Consider the following 13864-nt stretch of genomic DNA (forward strand, 5'->3'; position numbering starts at 1 on the left):
CTGATCCTCCAGAAAGGAGACGTTCCGACTCGACGGCTGCGTGCAGCTCTGGGCTTCATGGTCCCTGGACCGCGACGAAGATCCTGGAAGAGTTGGGCATGAAGACCTTCAAAGACTCCAGGCGAGGTGAAAAGAAGGCGAAATCTCGAAAAGCAAGCCACGCAATGCGCAGACTGCATTGTCTTGTACAGTTACAACACTAGAGAAGGAACGAAATATTCTCGACCGTGTAAGAGCATAGTGCACATTCATGTCTGGTTGCAGCTTCGGCCAGACGCCAACGACCCGAGAGCGCGTTCCATGCACCGGGACGATGCGTGCGCCCGTCTAGGATTCACACGAGCTCGTCAAAGTAGCTAGCTTTGTCTCTGTTGGGGAAACGGCGCGGTAGCACAAGCAGCGTCCCATGGTTGTGCCTCAAGGACCCTGACGACCTTCACACCGCTGTGGTACCCTGGCCACAATCTCTCGCGCGCAGCTACTCGGCATATCAACCCTCTTCAACGACACACAAGGCTGTCACCTTGAAGTCGGCTAAAAGCATGCAGATTGTAAAGCGTGGGCTCATTTGGTCGACAGGGACCGCTGCCAGTCACCAGAAGTGGTAAGCACAAAGCCACAGGACAGGGCTGACTTCAGCTGCAAGTACGAGCTTATCGTCCACCCTCCACAACTGCTGTTGTCTACCAGGCTGGGTAAAGGTCTCCATCGTGTCATCTTCCCCACTTCTCTCTCTCTCTTCTTTCCAGAACCACTGCATTGTACACGCTCATTCTTATATGCTCGTATAAATCGTAGAGCTCATCGAACAGAAACAGTGGCTCGACATGCCTATCGTACAGCAAGCGCCAACGGTAGCATCGCTCGACTCTCAGACGCCAGGTCTCCCACCACATGCGATGGAGATGTTGTAGATGGGGAGAGGGTGGGTACGGCGAGGGCTAGGGTGGTTGTGTTCAGGTGTTGAGTGAGGGACAGAGAAGACAGGACGGGTCTGGACCAAGGGCGTGGAAGGAGCGACGTAGAGGAAGTGAGACCCGAATCTTGAGTTATAGATAGGGTGAGATAGTCATTACTAGACATGGCAGAGTAGGCTCAGGCAATGCTTGTTTAAGAGAGGAGAGTGCAGAGAGGAAGCCATGTACAGATGTATTAGAAGTCACGCATGCTACAAAATCTATCAAACGTTCAAAGAAACCAAACCAAACTTTTCCACAGCAACACAACGCGGTTCACACCGCCTATTGTCCTTTATGCACATAACGCTCGTCAAGATATGTACAACACGATTCAAAGACCCATGAGAGCCTGGGCGCCCGGCTCGCTGCATACGTACACAACATCGTGGCTGTCGGTGAAGCCGTTGAAGCGGGTGGCAGAGCACTTGGTGTACGCACCCATGTCCTCAAAGTACAGCCAATCGCCGACGTCCAGGAGCTCGGGGAAGGTGCTGGACGAGGAGATGATGTCAATGCCGTCGCAGGTTGGGCCCCAAATCGAGTACTCGACTTGGGACGGCGTGTCGTAGCCCGAGCGGCGCGCGTCGTACAAGACATCGTTGCCTGACTTGAGGACCCTTGCGACAGGGTGCTGGTGGTCAAAGATGATGCTCGAGAAGTTGCCGTAGACGCCGTCGTTCAGGTACAACATGTAGTTGGTCGTGCCCAGAGTAGCGTCGGTGACAGTGCGACGGGCAATGACGTGGCAGGCGATGGTGAAGGCCGTGGAGACGTAGTAACGTCCAGGCTCGCCGATGACGCGAATGTGGGGCGGAAAGTACTCGTCCAAGGAGGCAGACAAAACCGCAGCCATGGGCTCGAAAGTGGCATCGCCAGTGAAGCCACCGCCAACGTCCAAAGTATGCATGTTGAAGCCAAGGGCAGCCGCTTGGTCGAAGACAAAACGAGCGTCCTGCACGGCCTTGATGAAGGCCTTGGGGTCGGATGCGCCGGAGCCCACGTGGAAAGCTACGCCCACAACATTGAGCTCCAGCTTTTTCGCAAGCTCTAGCAACTCGCTGGTCTGATCCATGGCAGCACCGAACTTCTGGCTCAGACGGCACAGACTGGCCGTGTCGTCGGTGATGATGCGCAGATACAGCTCAGCACCAGGGAAGAGCTGCTTGGTCTTGTAGAGCTCGTCGGCATTGTCAAAGGTCATTTGCTTGACACCAGCATTGGCGGCGTAGCGGACGTACGACTTGGTCTTGCAGGGCTGCGCGTAAATGATGCGAGAGGGGTCGACGCCAATGTTGAGGACTGTCTCGATCTCGTTCTTGGAGGCGCAGTCGAAGCCGAGCCCAAGCTCCGTCATGAGGCGCAAGACTTGCGGGTCCGGGTTGCACTTGACGGCTGGTCGCATGTTAGTAAAGACAAGGTACTGTAGGGGCGATGGGCTGCGGCTCACCATAGTGTGGCTTGACACGAGCCAGGTTCTTCTTCCACCGCAGGTGCTGGCGGTAGACCTCGCCCAGATCGGCGACGAAGAAAGTGTCCTCGTCGCCGACATCACAGACATCGTGATCGATAGCCTCGACACGGTTCTTCAAAGCTGCGCCAATGAGCTGCTTGGCTTTTCCCACGCCATGGTTGTCGACGCTGCCAGGGGAACAGTCGTTGAAGTACGATTTGTGATTCAACGAGATGTTGTATTCCTCTGGAGGGGGCGTAAGAGCAGAAGGTGCCATTCCCTTACTAGTGGCCAGTTGGGGAGCAGCTAGTAGTGATTAAGAGGGGTTGCTGGATGGCGAAGGGGCGTTAAGGCGGCTTGAAGGGCGCGAAGCCGAGGCTCGTTGTCGGGCGAGGCCTCCTGTCAGACTGTTCCTCGACGGAACAGACCGCAAAGAGCGTGCTATGCGGCAGCTGAGATTCGGGCGGCACTGGGGACTGGTTGTTGTACGAAAACAACACGCGCTCGAGTTCCTTCCTAGAAGTGTGTGGCAGGCGGCGGGGGGATGTTGTTGAAGACGTGTGGCGCGGGTCGTGCAGAGACAACTTGAAGATTGATCAGGAAGAGGTGGCCGCGAGCCGTCTTTAAGGGAGGCCTTTGATAGCGACCAAAGGCTGTCGGTGCGGTATTTTACGTGAGCAGCGAACGACAGTCGCGGAGTGATCCAGCGGCTGTGAAAGGCAGAGACGAGACGGTGAGAGGAGGTGAGGTGAAAGGAACGGAGCGGGTGGCTGCGCTGAAAATTGGACTCCCCCGCCAAGTGTGTTCATGGAAGGGATCCATGCGTTGCCTGGATTCAGGGCAGCGTCACAGCCATTGGGCATCTGCGGAGGCCCCACACTTCAACAAACCACTCACAGCTGCGTCATTGACCCGTCGATGATCGGGCGCATTCTCAGGCACGGCTGGAGCAGGAAAAAAGTGGGATCCTCGGTGCGCCTTGTCGAGTTAGTCATTTCCACTCCTGCTGGTTCCGGAGATCGACACAATTTGCACACACACATGCATTGACTTGTGTTGACAGCTGTCACAATACCCATACTCGTTTGCACGTGCTCTCACATTCCTCGGCCCTGTTGACCACGACGCGCTTTTTCGACGCACTTGGTCGATGCACCCTGTCGATGCACTTGTTTGGTCGATGCACTTTGTCGATGCCCCTTGTCGATGCACGTTCATCACAAGTACGCAATGCAATCAGAGCAGCAACCACCAATAGCAAAAGGTCATAAATGTGTTCGTTTCAACGCTGCTTGTATGTGCGTGGGTAGGTTCCGGAACGCTATCTAAACGCTCATAGGTGCTCGAATCGAAGGTCATTATTAGTATCCTATTCCAACGCCGTCCAACGTAAATGCAGGTCAAGGCTTCTATTGCCGCTGTACGAATATCGGCACATCAGACCGATCCACGCCGTAGCTCTGCTTGAAGTGCATGCTCTTCGGTGCGGCGTAGCTGTGCAGCTGCCGGGTGCCGGCTGAGCCACCAATCTGGCCACGGCCGTCGTGGTCATAGTCGAGCCCACCACTGAACCGCCCAAACGTAGTCAACTCATGCGGCGTGTAAGACATTGGGCGAGGACGACGTGCAGGTGCGGTGTTTTCTTTAGCTTCAACCGTTGGTCGCGCTCGCAGGATGCCGCCGATGGACTGGCGACGCTCGCTCCATTGCATGGCGTGCTGCTCCCAGTTGACCGTGTGCTCCCAATCGACGTTCTTGTGAGCTGACGGCGGTCGTGTGTGGTTGTGCCTCAGCGGTGACTGTGGACGGGAATTTGCGCAAACGCGAGACTGGTTCGCTGCTGGAACATTTGCGTTCTCCAGTCTGGGCTTGGCCGATAGTGGCGCTGGGTACTTGGAGTGATCGATGGTTGGCATTGGTGGAACCTCGTCAAAAGAGAAGGTTTGCGGACGACGCTTCGATCGCTTCGCCTCACCGATCTCCATCTTCGGCTTTCTGCGTGGTTTGCGCTGCTGAGGCATTTCTGGCATCTCTGCTTCGGGGAGAGCACGATCCTTGCTGCGCATGCGCGCATATTCTGCGGCAGTGTCGGAACTCATGCTCACCACTGACTGTGACCGTGATCGTGCTTGACCAAGCTGATGAGGATGTGTGGGGTGCTCTGCTGCCTCTCTCTGGAAAGAACCAAACATCGAAGGATCGTACGGTGAAGCACCGAGCGATACCGCGATGGTACCGAGATCAAGCACCTTGGGTGAGGGAATTTCTTCTTCGTGCTCGTCTGCCGTCTTTCCTGTCATCGACTTCCTCCGGAAGAAGGACATGCTTCTGCGGCGACTACGAGTTGGCGATGCAGGTGTGTCGTCGGGCTCAAGCTGGATTGGTATCGAGACCGAGTCGACAAGGCTGAAGTCAGCTGCGAACTCAGCTGAGTTTACGTGGTCTTTGCTGGGGTAGGTGTGAGTCAAACACTCCATGCCAGGTGTGGTTGATAGTCGTCGAGTAAACTTGACTCTTACGTTGTCCGGAACTTCAGGAATAATCTCGCGGCTTGGCTGGGATGACTGAACGACAGGAAGCTGAGGCTGCGATGGCCGGCGCTTCTGTAGGCGTTTCGTCTGCCTCGGTAGCGGCTTCTCAGAGCTCTTAGAAGTCACTGATTGTGGTGTACTGGGCGCAAGCACCGAGTCCATAGACGGTAGCTCTGCAACTTCCCGAGGGATGTCTAGCGACAGTGTGCGGCCGTGTCCGTGTCTGGGTACAGTGGCTAACAGAGTCCGTTCGGTATGATCCAGCAACCCTCCTTGAACAGGCAGTTCGAAGCTCATCGTCTGTCTTCTGTCGGCACTGTATTTGGAATGCGGCGATTCGTCAAACGCTGGAACAACCACTCGAAGTGCGCTGGGGTGTTGCTCGCTTGTGAACGCTCTTGAGCTGCCACCAGATGAGCTGACAGAAGAATAGCCAGAATCGGATGTTCTTGGTGACGGCCGGAGCATCTGATGCTTGGGTGTTTCCAACGTATTGACGCTCGTGGCTGTGGAAGGAGGTGAGAGTTCGGTCACATCAGTGATAGTTGCTGACAATTCCACGAGGTCTTTGTGTGGCTGAGATTGTAGGTCTTCGAGAAAGAGTTCGTCGGTTACTGCTTCCTGGTCCTGCCAGATGTTGTGTACAACCATGCGATTTCCAAACGGACTGTATGGGATGTAAGCCTGATAATCTTTGGCAAGAGTATCAGCACTCTGGGATGACCGCCTTGTGCTGATAGCAACGCTCTGCGGCCGCTTTCTTGGTTTGATCTCTGGTTTGATGTAGGTGATGGGTATCTTTTCTTCGCCTGCTGGGTCTGGGGTGCTTCTCGCCTTGCTGTCACGCAAGCCAACAGCTGACCTACTCCTTCCATGCGCATCTTTCTTTTCGTTCTTCGCAGCCAATGGACTACGGCTGGATTCAGTTACCGAGAAATAGTCGTTGTTCTTGTTGGCTTGGGCAACGCGCTGGATATTAATCGTGCTTGATGCAGGCGAGGCGGCACCGTTGACGACCATCAGTGAGCCTGGCTTGTACATGCCCAGATGGGAATAATCCAGCTCTCCAGGAGTCTGCGCTCGACTGTTGTCTGCTAGATCCAGAGCTAGTAGGCGACCCGGAGGAGAAAGTCCTTGCTGTGGAGCTCGCCATTTGAATTCATCTTCGGGGTTCACGTCCGGCGCCTTCCATGAGTTCCATGTCCGGCGTTGGCCATTGACAGGCGAGATGCGGGTCGCCACGCCTGGTGTCTGAACGAGCGACTTCCTCCTCGTCAATGCGCCGCTGATCTCTGGGCTGGACCTGTCGTACTCTTGTTCTGAAGCGGCCACCGATGCTGTTGGACGTTCCAAAGCTTCGCCTGTAGCAAATGCTGTTAGAAAGAAGCTACATGTAGGACGGTACCTGTGGGTGGATGGCCGATATGTGCCACCAGGAGTACTTACGCAGCGCTGCCAATTCCTCGGGAGACGCATTCCGTTTGACTTCTTGCAGTAGCCTTATCGCCGCATCAATGTCCGGTTGCGTAGTCGAGGCCAATGAGACCTTGGAATCCGGCAGGTTCTTGAGGTTGGCTGTCGAGTTCCGTCTGCTTCGTACAAAAGAGCGCAATGCAGAAGCCGACCTTGAATGCGCACGTGAGTTTGATCTTGAAACGACTGTCGAGCGACGTCCGCGCCCCTCCGCTACTCTTTCGGTGTCGAATGTGTCTTGATCGGGCCCAGTTGCTGATTCGGCCTCTTTGCTTGCTGGCCACAGCATCGAGTCCCTAATCTGTTGCCGATCTGTCGCACTCGAGTCCGCATACTGTGGTGAGTCCGGGCAAGGGATGTCGCTATTGACGATAGGACTTGCGGGTTTCGAGTTCGAGTTCGAGTTCGTGTTTGTCCTCGGCTTCGATAGGCGGTTGTGTTGAGGGGTGCTCTGGCCGTTGTACGTCTTGCTACGGCGTGCGACGCGGTCCTTGAATTGAGAAAACATATTTACAGAAAAGCTATGGACAAGAATACATTGAACGAACGGCTAACGCAGACGCTGTCAGTCCCAGGAACGAATGCGGGGGTGATCTTAAGACATGCGCTCGCCCTATATCAGGCTTGAGGATGGCCGGGACACTTGCAGTGTGGGGGCTGGGATAGTGTTCGACTGGAAGCTTAGTGCAACGCGGGCAACATGGAGCTCACGGCTTGTCTAAGTAGGAAGACATGCAGCTCTCCTCAAAACAAGGCGCCTGGGTCGGTCAAGGCCCGCCGACCTGCATCGCGTCTTGTCAAACGTACGATTACGAGTCTGTGCATGTCGCAAAGTGGAGAGTGCAGCGAAGCAGCAACAAACTTGGAAGAACTCTGGACTTGAAACCAGGCGCCTCCACCCGCATCAGCGATCACGCCTCGGCTGCCAATCAAGCAACGAGGACACAGGAGGCTGCGCAATGTGCCAGCCAATGAATGTAAAAGGGTGCGTGGCTGAAAGCTTGACCCCAGTGTCGATCTCGTGTCACGGCTCGTTGTCCAGGTCCAGATCCTGGATTCCGAAGTGTGCACTGTGAGGCTCGCAATTCAAGCCAGCAATTCCCTGAAGCTCTGCCAAATTTCCATGCGCGATCCTCCCAAAATACCGATGCACAATGGGGATTGCAGAATCTTTGCAATTTCTGTGTAGGGAACATGGGTTTCCCACAGCGCACTCTCGCATCGGCCCGCGATAACCAGAGTCTGCTGCCGTTGATTGCATGAACGATAACGGCTTCCTGGATGGAAGTCAACGCCAGCGTTCGCTGAGGCCTGGACAGGGACGACTCGAGAGACACGGGATCTTGCTGCACGTGTCAATTTCGCTGGAGTTGCATCTTCATTTCACATCACAGGATGTAAATCACCGTCATCGCAATTCTTCCATGGTCTCTCGGAGAATCCCATATTTGCACGTGCCATCGTTGCCAAGTGATCTCGGTCTGAACGGCGATTCGTCCTTTCATGCGTCGGTGGTTCAAGTTGCAGTTCGACCTTGGAATCAGAGAGCCGACCCGGACGCGCACGCCAGGGCAGTGCTGCAGACAGCGTAACTCTTGACTTGTAATGACATCGCCATCTAGCGGTGCCTGGAAAACCGGACAAGCAACCGCGGTGCTCGTTCGGAATCGGCGGTATCGTGAAGCGAACGCGCTGCCGAATTGCCTGCCGTCTTTCCCGACTTTGGAGATAAAGGCCTGGATCCCACTACCTCTGAAGAGTGATGTTGAAACCGCAGTTGTCAACGCACACATCCTGCACGGTTGCCCGTGCAGGGCAGAATGGGGCGCACGACCGATTGACCAACCGCTGCGGCAATCGATCGTGCCTGCCGCAGATGCACCCGTTGTCAGCTCAGCGCCCCCAGCAACGTCAACCACATTTCGTCCCTTCACGGCCACCGCCTTGCAACGGCCACCGGAAGCACGCGTTTTCCGTAGATGAAGGCCTCCACACTTACCCTGCATCCAGTGACGTGGAGACGATGCGCAGCCCGTCGGACGGTCGCAGATCGCGGGAGCTGGCGGAGCCTACAAGGCAGTGACGTCAAGCTTCGCCCGACAGCCATAATAGCGTGTGTGGGATTCATTTGCGCGCAAGACCAGCTTTTCGTTGTTTCTGCGACGACCCTTGATTCATATACATCATTCTGATCTGCCCAGGAACTGCCCTGTTCACTTTCGGCGGCCTCCTACTCGTCTTCGACACGTAGCGAACGCGCAGCTTCCACATCCACGTCTCAACGCAAGTGCCTATTCGACTAGAGAGACGACTCCTCTGCACCCCTTAGACCGCCGTCTTACCGCCTGACGTCAGCCATCATGTTGGTGGCTTCGTTTTGGGTTGTGCCCATATTCAGTTCGGTAGTATGGATGGCCATGTTAATCACAATGCTGGCCTATTGGAGCGCGAAGGGACACCCAATACTACCTACTATGGCGGACCGGCCGTCGACAATTCCTTACATCTCTGGTATGCTCACCCTGTTGTGTCTGCGGTCAACGTGCATCAACTCTAACGTGGTCCAGATATCGGTGCACAAACCCTCAAGCCTATGTTCATCGCCATGTCCGCAGTCACTGTGGTTACGTTCGACCTTGCCTTCATTCTCGAGCGCTACCTGCGCCATGCTGGCAAGCTCGCGCCCAACACTTCGGTCTGGCAGAAGGTCTATTCTATGATCAGCACAATAGCTGCAATCGTAGGCGCAGTCGGTCTCATCCTCCTCACCATCTATGACAATTACCACCACGACCGCATGCACAACATTTGCTTGGCCGTTTTCATCATTGGCTACATTGTCAGCGCAATCTTCATCTGCTGGGAATACCAACGTCTGGGAATCCATTACCGCGAACACTCGATTCTCCGCATATCCTTCTGGGTCAAGCTCGCGTTCATCATCGCAGAGATCATCCTATGCATAATTTTTGGTGTTACCCAGATATACGACTACTATAACGTAGCCGCTGTGTTTGAGTGGATCATTGCCTTTGTTTACACCTGGTACGTGTTGAGCTTCTTCATCGACTTCCTGCCCGCAGTACGCGGCAAGCACCACCAAAGCTACCAGACCGAGATGCAAATGGCCGAGGAGGCTGGACCTCAACCCAGAACCATGGGCGACGGTGCGGCTGAGAGCCAACAATACTTCCGCGGTCAGCCGACAAATGATGTGCCTCACGTCGACGGCAACGGACGAATTACCGATGCGTACACCAACGGCTACGGCAATGGAGAGCCTGGTCAGAACTTCTATCCCAACGCCAACGGCTACAACAACCAGTATCCTAAGCCAGTGGCGCCTCTACCATCGAGGAACTTCTAGGCAGCTTTCCTACGACTATTTTCATGTTTGCATGCCTTTTCCTCTGTACATACCCGCCTTTGTTTTGTATTAGTTAGCGTCGAGACGAGCGATGACGTGCGTCGACTTTGTTTATGGCCTAACGATATATCGTATCTTGAGCAAGGTCTTTCTTTTGTGTGCGCGTACTGGCAAGGGTTTATATAAACATACCATGGACTCCTGGACAATGGGAGGTTCCTACTGCATAGATAGAGCTTACCTAATCAACGATTGAAAACACGCCCTCTCTCGTATGTATGGGGTTTGAAGTCATCCGCCAAGTGATATAGGTGAATCAAGTGCCACATGGCGTACAACCTGTCTGGGTTGTCGTCTCGTCTGAGTATCAATGGCAGTTATTTCACGAACGATGACTATTCGATTCTCCACGTACAGCAATCACCTGCCTCGTATCACAAGCCTGCAGCCTACTCTTCGGTACACATCACCTGTCAACACAGCGGTAGAAGGGAATTTCTCTTTTGCTGCTACGTCGTAACACGTCGTCGCCAAGGGGCAGGCAGGCAGGCAGGCAGGCAGACAGGCAGGCAGGCAGACAGGCTTGTCCATGTCAGCACTGCTATTTCCGTTTGCCGTTTCCAGCGCCCGTCCATCGAGCACGGCGTCATTGATCTTTGCAACTCGTGGCCTGAAATCGATATCTGCAGCTGCGGGTGCCGTTTTGCTTCGCTGCTGGGTTTGTGTCGGCTGTGGCTGGATTGTGTGCCTGCGAAAGAAGAAGGGAAATGTCTGGATCCTGCCGTTGTGCGTCTTGGGTACGCCGTCTGGAATGTGTGTGTGTGTGTAGATTCGATATCGTGCTAGAGACTGCGTGCTTCTACGCAAAGGGACCACGCTATCTCCTCGAGCTCTTGTCGTCTCTATCTCTCCTCCTCCCTTCACTTCGGTCGTCATCGTAGTCTCGCTCCTTTTTCCTCCGCCGTCGGTCGTCAGAGTCGCGGCTTCGACTTCTGTCCCGTCTGGCGCGCTTGTCCTTTGAATCGCGGCTTCTGCTCCGGTACCGATCGCGCCGCTTGTCGTCGCGAGGACTGCGGCTCCGGTCTCTCCTGTCGCGATCTCTGCGCTTCTCTCTCCTTCGTTCGCTGTCGTAGTCGTCTTCTCGGTCCCTGCGCTTCTCCCGCCGTCGATCACTGTCGTTGTTGTTGTTGTTGTTATCGTACTTGTTTCGCTGGCGGTCGTCCTTACGGTCCCTTTCGCGTCTTCGTTCGCTGTCGTAATCGTCATCACGCCGCCGGTCGCGATCTCTGTTGTCTCGCCTGTCTCTCCTCCGCCCGCTCTTCTCATCGTCATCATCGCGCCCGCGCGAGTCCTTTGAGGGTTTCTCGTCTTGTACGAGGTCCTGGCCCTCCAATTTCGCCTTGAGCTCTTCTTCTGTAATGACCTCGCCCGTCTTTTTGTTCCGTAAAGTAACGGGGTTGTAACCTTGCGCCGCATCTTTGTCTTTACCCTTCTTGCCTCTCGCCTTACTGTTGAATTCACCCAGCTCGACATCCTTAGCAGCATCCTCCTTTGCGCCGATGCCCAGCAGTGCAGGCCGGCGCTTAATTTCTTTTGGTGCTTTCGCGCCGTTCTTGCGTGACTCTCCATCGCTGTCCTTCCAGCCCATGCCGCGCAGCATTGCCAGGCCAAAGCCTTCAATGGGTGTAGCCTCGTAGGCGTCGAGCGAGGGCTCGTCGGGGGCCTCGTTGAGATCGTTTTGGAGGGCTTCTTCGTCAGTTATGGCGGGGACAATGCGCGAAGCGTCGGTGGATTTGCCATTGAGGAGGGATTCGAGAGCCTGCTTTTCGAGCCGTTGCGCCTCCGTCAGGTTGTCTTGTGGATCTACTTCCATAGGTTCTGCAGGTTCGGTAACTCCGTTTTCTTGCGCTTCTTCTGGTTTCGCTGGTACGGTAAGTCCATATACGACCTCCTTCTCCGGTTCCTCCATTACGACGTCGACACTCTGTTGTTGTGTATGCGGCGCCTTCTCCAGTTGCTTCTTCCGCGCTTCTTCGCGCCAGTTACGATTTGGCAATGAAGGTATGACCAGCGGCCCTTGCTTTTCTTTGGGGCCATTGATATCGATTGCGCCGCCTGCTGCTACGTCGAATCCTGAGATCTCTTGCTGCTTGTTTGTGTCGTCGGGCTCGTCGTCGCCAAGAAGCGCTTTCTTTGGTTTTGCGTCCTTCTTCAAAGCGATTGATTTGAGGCCTGGCTTCGCCTTTAGGCCGCCCAGCGACATCTTAAAGCCGCCCGCGGCCATGGTGGTAAGAGTGTAAGTTGTCCAAAATTTTGCTGCAGTCTGGAAGCGTTTGCTCAACCCGAACGCGATGTAACGTTGAAGCGCGCGATTTGAGGCCCGTGATCCAGGGAGAGGTGTTCAATTCAGGGCGTTGGCGTTGCCTAAGCTAAGTTCTCTCCGGCACCGAAAACTTGCCCTGATGACATCGATGCTTGGCAGGGTTCAAGGCAGGCAGGGTCATCACGTGCTAAGTAGTTCCAACGCAAAAAAGAGGTGCTTCCCATAGTCTTGAGATCAGCATGTTCAGGGCGATGCATTTCATGTATGCAATTCATTCAGTCATAAAGCTATGCTCTTTCAGGAGGGAAGTCCCAGGTATCAATACGCACAAAAATGTCTGCTAACTGAAGTCTACCTACAAATCAACCACCACTTCGAAGTAAAGACGAGACTTGCTCTCGCTCCTTCTCTCGTCAAATCTATGTGGCATGTTCCCTATGCAAATACTTTGCTGTGTCGTTTCCCGCAAACGAGAATGGACTCTTTCCTATTTCAGGACTTCTTGGATCAATTGGGCTTGCAAAAAGGCCTTCGTCTTTATCATCATCATCTGCAGTTGCCGGTGCTCGAGATTGGAAGATAGGTGCTGGACTTGAGAGTGCGTTGAGCGACGCCATTCCGGTAGAGTTCTGTCGTGCAACAACCGAGGGAGGTGGAACCTGGACCGCAATTTTTCGTGGCGCTGCTGTTTGTGAGGACCGAGGCGGTTGGGGTGGCTTTGCTGCCAGGGATGATGGGTTCTCGCCTTTGAGCATAGCGAATGAAGAGAATGAGGATACAGCGACGTCTGAGCCTTCTGGCGAAAGGGGGTTAGCGAACCGTGCGTCGCCGTGTGCGTCTTCAGATTTGGGTGTGAGGTCTCGCTGGTTGGTGTTGAGCTTCAAGCCCGCGAGCTTGTCCAGCAGTCGTCCCCCACCGGGTGACCTGGGGCTTGCTGGACCGCTTGTGGGCGGTCCTGTTGGGAGCGAGATGCTGAGGCCGGATGGTCGTGCATTGACGCCGAACGTTTGCTCGATCCATTCCTTCTCTTGTACCGCCATGAGCAGCCCAACGCCCTCTACGTTGTCTCGCGACTCGGCCTCAATCTCCTTTTGCAACACCTGTAACCTCTTCTTTGCCCATATCGTGTGCAGGACACCTTTCTTCCCGGCCGCGCGTGCTGATGCTCCCAGCTCTGGTGGGAACAGCGCAGGCAATGGGTTCGTGTGCCAGACCACGGGCGTCCTGTCAGCTTCCCGCGGCTGGTGTGTAAGGGTGACGCTCTTGGGCACTGCGACGCCTGGTGGCAGCAGGAAGTACATGCGGTTCACATCGCTGGCTTGCTGGTCGTCCGCCGGCAAGACTCGTGTGCTGCCTTCCCACGACACATGCCAGTCTCCACGAACCCCGCGCGTTGAATCATCCTCCTCCCATTCTACCATGAGAATCTTGGTACCCCCTGGCGTGGCATGGTCGTACTCGTAGCGTGCTAGCGCATTCGCGACAGAGATGCTCGGCGACTCGACCTCATCCTTGTGCGGTCCCTGTGCCGTTGTGTCTACGGACGTAAAGGGTTGTGTGGCCGCGGACGCCATGGGCATGTGCGGAGTACGATGATCGAAAAGTGCGGTACGGAGGCGTCTACCAAAAAAGGTGGGGGCGGAAAGCGGAAAGCGGAATACGAAGTCAGAGTGCTATGTTCACACAGGGCGGCTGATTAGGAAGGGCCCTGGAGGTAGGCGCGGCACGTAATCGACGGGCTCCAGATCAGCTGGGGCTAAT

The 13864-nt window shown here is 55.1% G+C and overlaps 5 protein-coding genes across 6 annotated transcripts, besides 2 other annotated features; 1 reads left to right on the forward strand and 4 right to left on the reverse strand.

Moving 5' to 3' along the window:
• Nucleotides 1-1290: 1290 nt before the first annotated feature.
• On the reverse strand, nt 1291-2686 carry EKO05_0008352 (Ornithine decarboxylase; the record flags this gene model as incomplete). Of its 2 annotated transcripts, XM_038941294.1 has the most annotated exons (2): nt 1291-2351; nt 2407-2686. In XM_038941294.1, 2 exons carry the CDS (start codon nt 2684-2686, stop codon nt 1291-1293), a joined length of 1341 nt encoding a protein of 446 aa, XP_038796800.1. The 2 variants fall into 2 exon arrangements, with proteins under 2 accessions (XP_038796800.1, XP_059493257.1); XM_059637274.1 differs by having other exon boundaries at nt 1291-2686.
• Nucleotides 2687-3818: 1132 nt separating this feature from the next.
• Nucleotides 3819-6921, reverse strand: EKO05_0008353 (uncharacterized protein; the record flags this gene model as incomplete). The annotated part of the gene is made up of 2 exons (XM_038941200.1): nt 3819-6301; nt 6387-6921. 2 exons carry the CDS (start codon nt 6919-6921, stop codon nt 3819-3821), a joined length of 3018 nt encoding a protein of 1005 aa, XP_038796801.1.
• Nucleotides 6922-8773: 1852 nt separating this feature from the next.
• EKO05_0008354 (uncharacterized protein) lies at nt 8774-9780 on the forward strand (the record flags this gene model as incomplete). The annotated part of the gene is made up of 2 exons (XM_038941523.2): nt 8774-8924; nt 8981-9780. 2 exons carry the CDS (start codon nt 8774-8776, stop codon nt 9778-9780), a joined length of 951 nt encoding a protein of 316 aa, XP_038796802.2.
• A 536-nt stretch (nt 9781-10316) lies between these two features.
• Nucleotides 10317-10363: a tandem repeat.
• A 294-nt stretch (nt 10364-10657) lies between these two features.
• On the reverse strand, nt 10658-12064 carry EKO05_0008355 (DNA primase large subunit Spp2; the record flags this gene model as incomplete). Its single annotated transcript, XM_038946507.1, has 1 exon — nt 10658-12064. The coding sequence occupies one exon, from the start codon at nt 12062-12064 to the stop codon at nt 10658-10660; it is 1407 nt and encodes a 468-aa protein (XP_038796803.1).
• Nucleotides 10954-10987: a tandem repeat.
• Nucleotides 12065-12522: 458 nt separating the features above from the next.
• On the reverse strand, nt 12523-13683 carry EKO05_0008356 (uncharacterized protein; the record flags this gene model as incomplete). Its single annotated transcript, XM_038946508.1, has 1 exon — nt 12523-13683. The coding sequence occupies one exon, from the start codon at nt 13681-13683 to the stop codon at nt 12523-12525; it is 1161 nt and encodes a 386-aa protein (XP_038796804.1).
• Nucleotides 13684-13864: the final 181 nt, after the last annotated feature.

The sequence above is a fragment of the Ascochyta rabiei genome, chromosome 14, assembly GCF_004011695.2.
Source record: "Ascochyta rabiei chromosome 14, complete sequence".
Lineage (NCBI taxonomy): Eukaryota > Fungi > Ascomycota > Dothideomycetes > Pleosporales > Didymellaceae > Ascochyta > Ascochyta rabiei.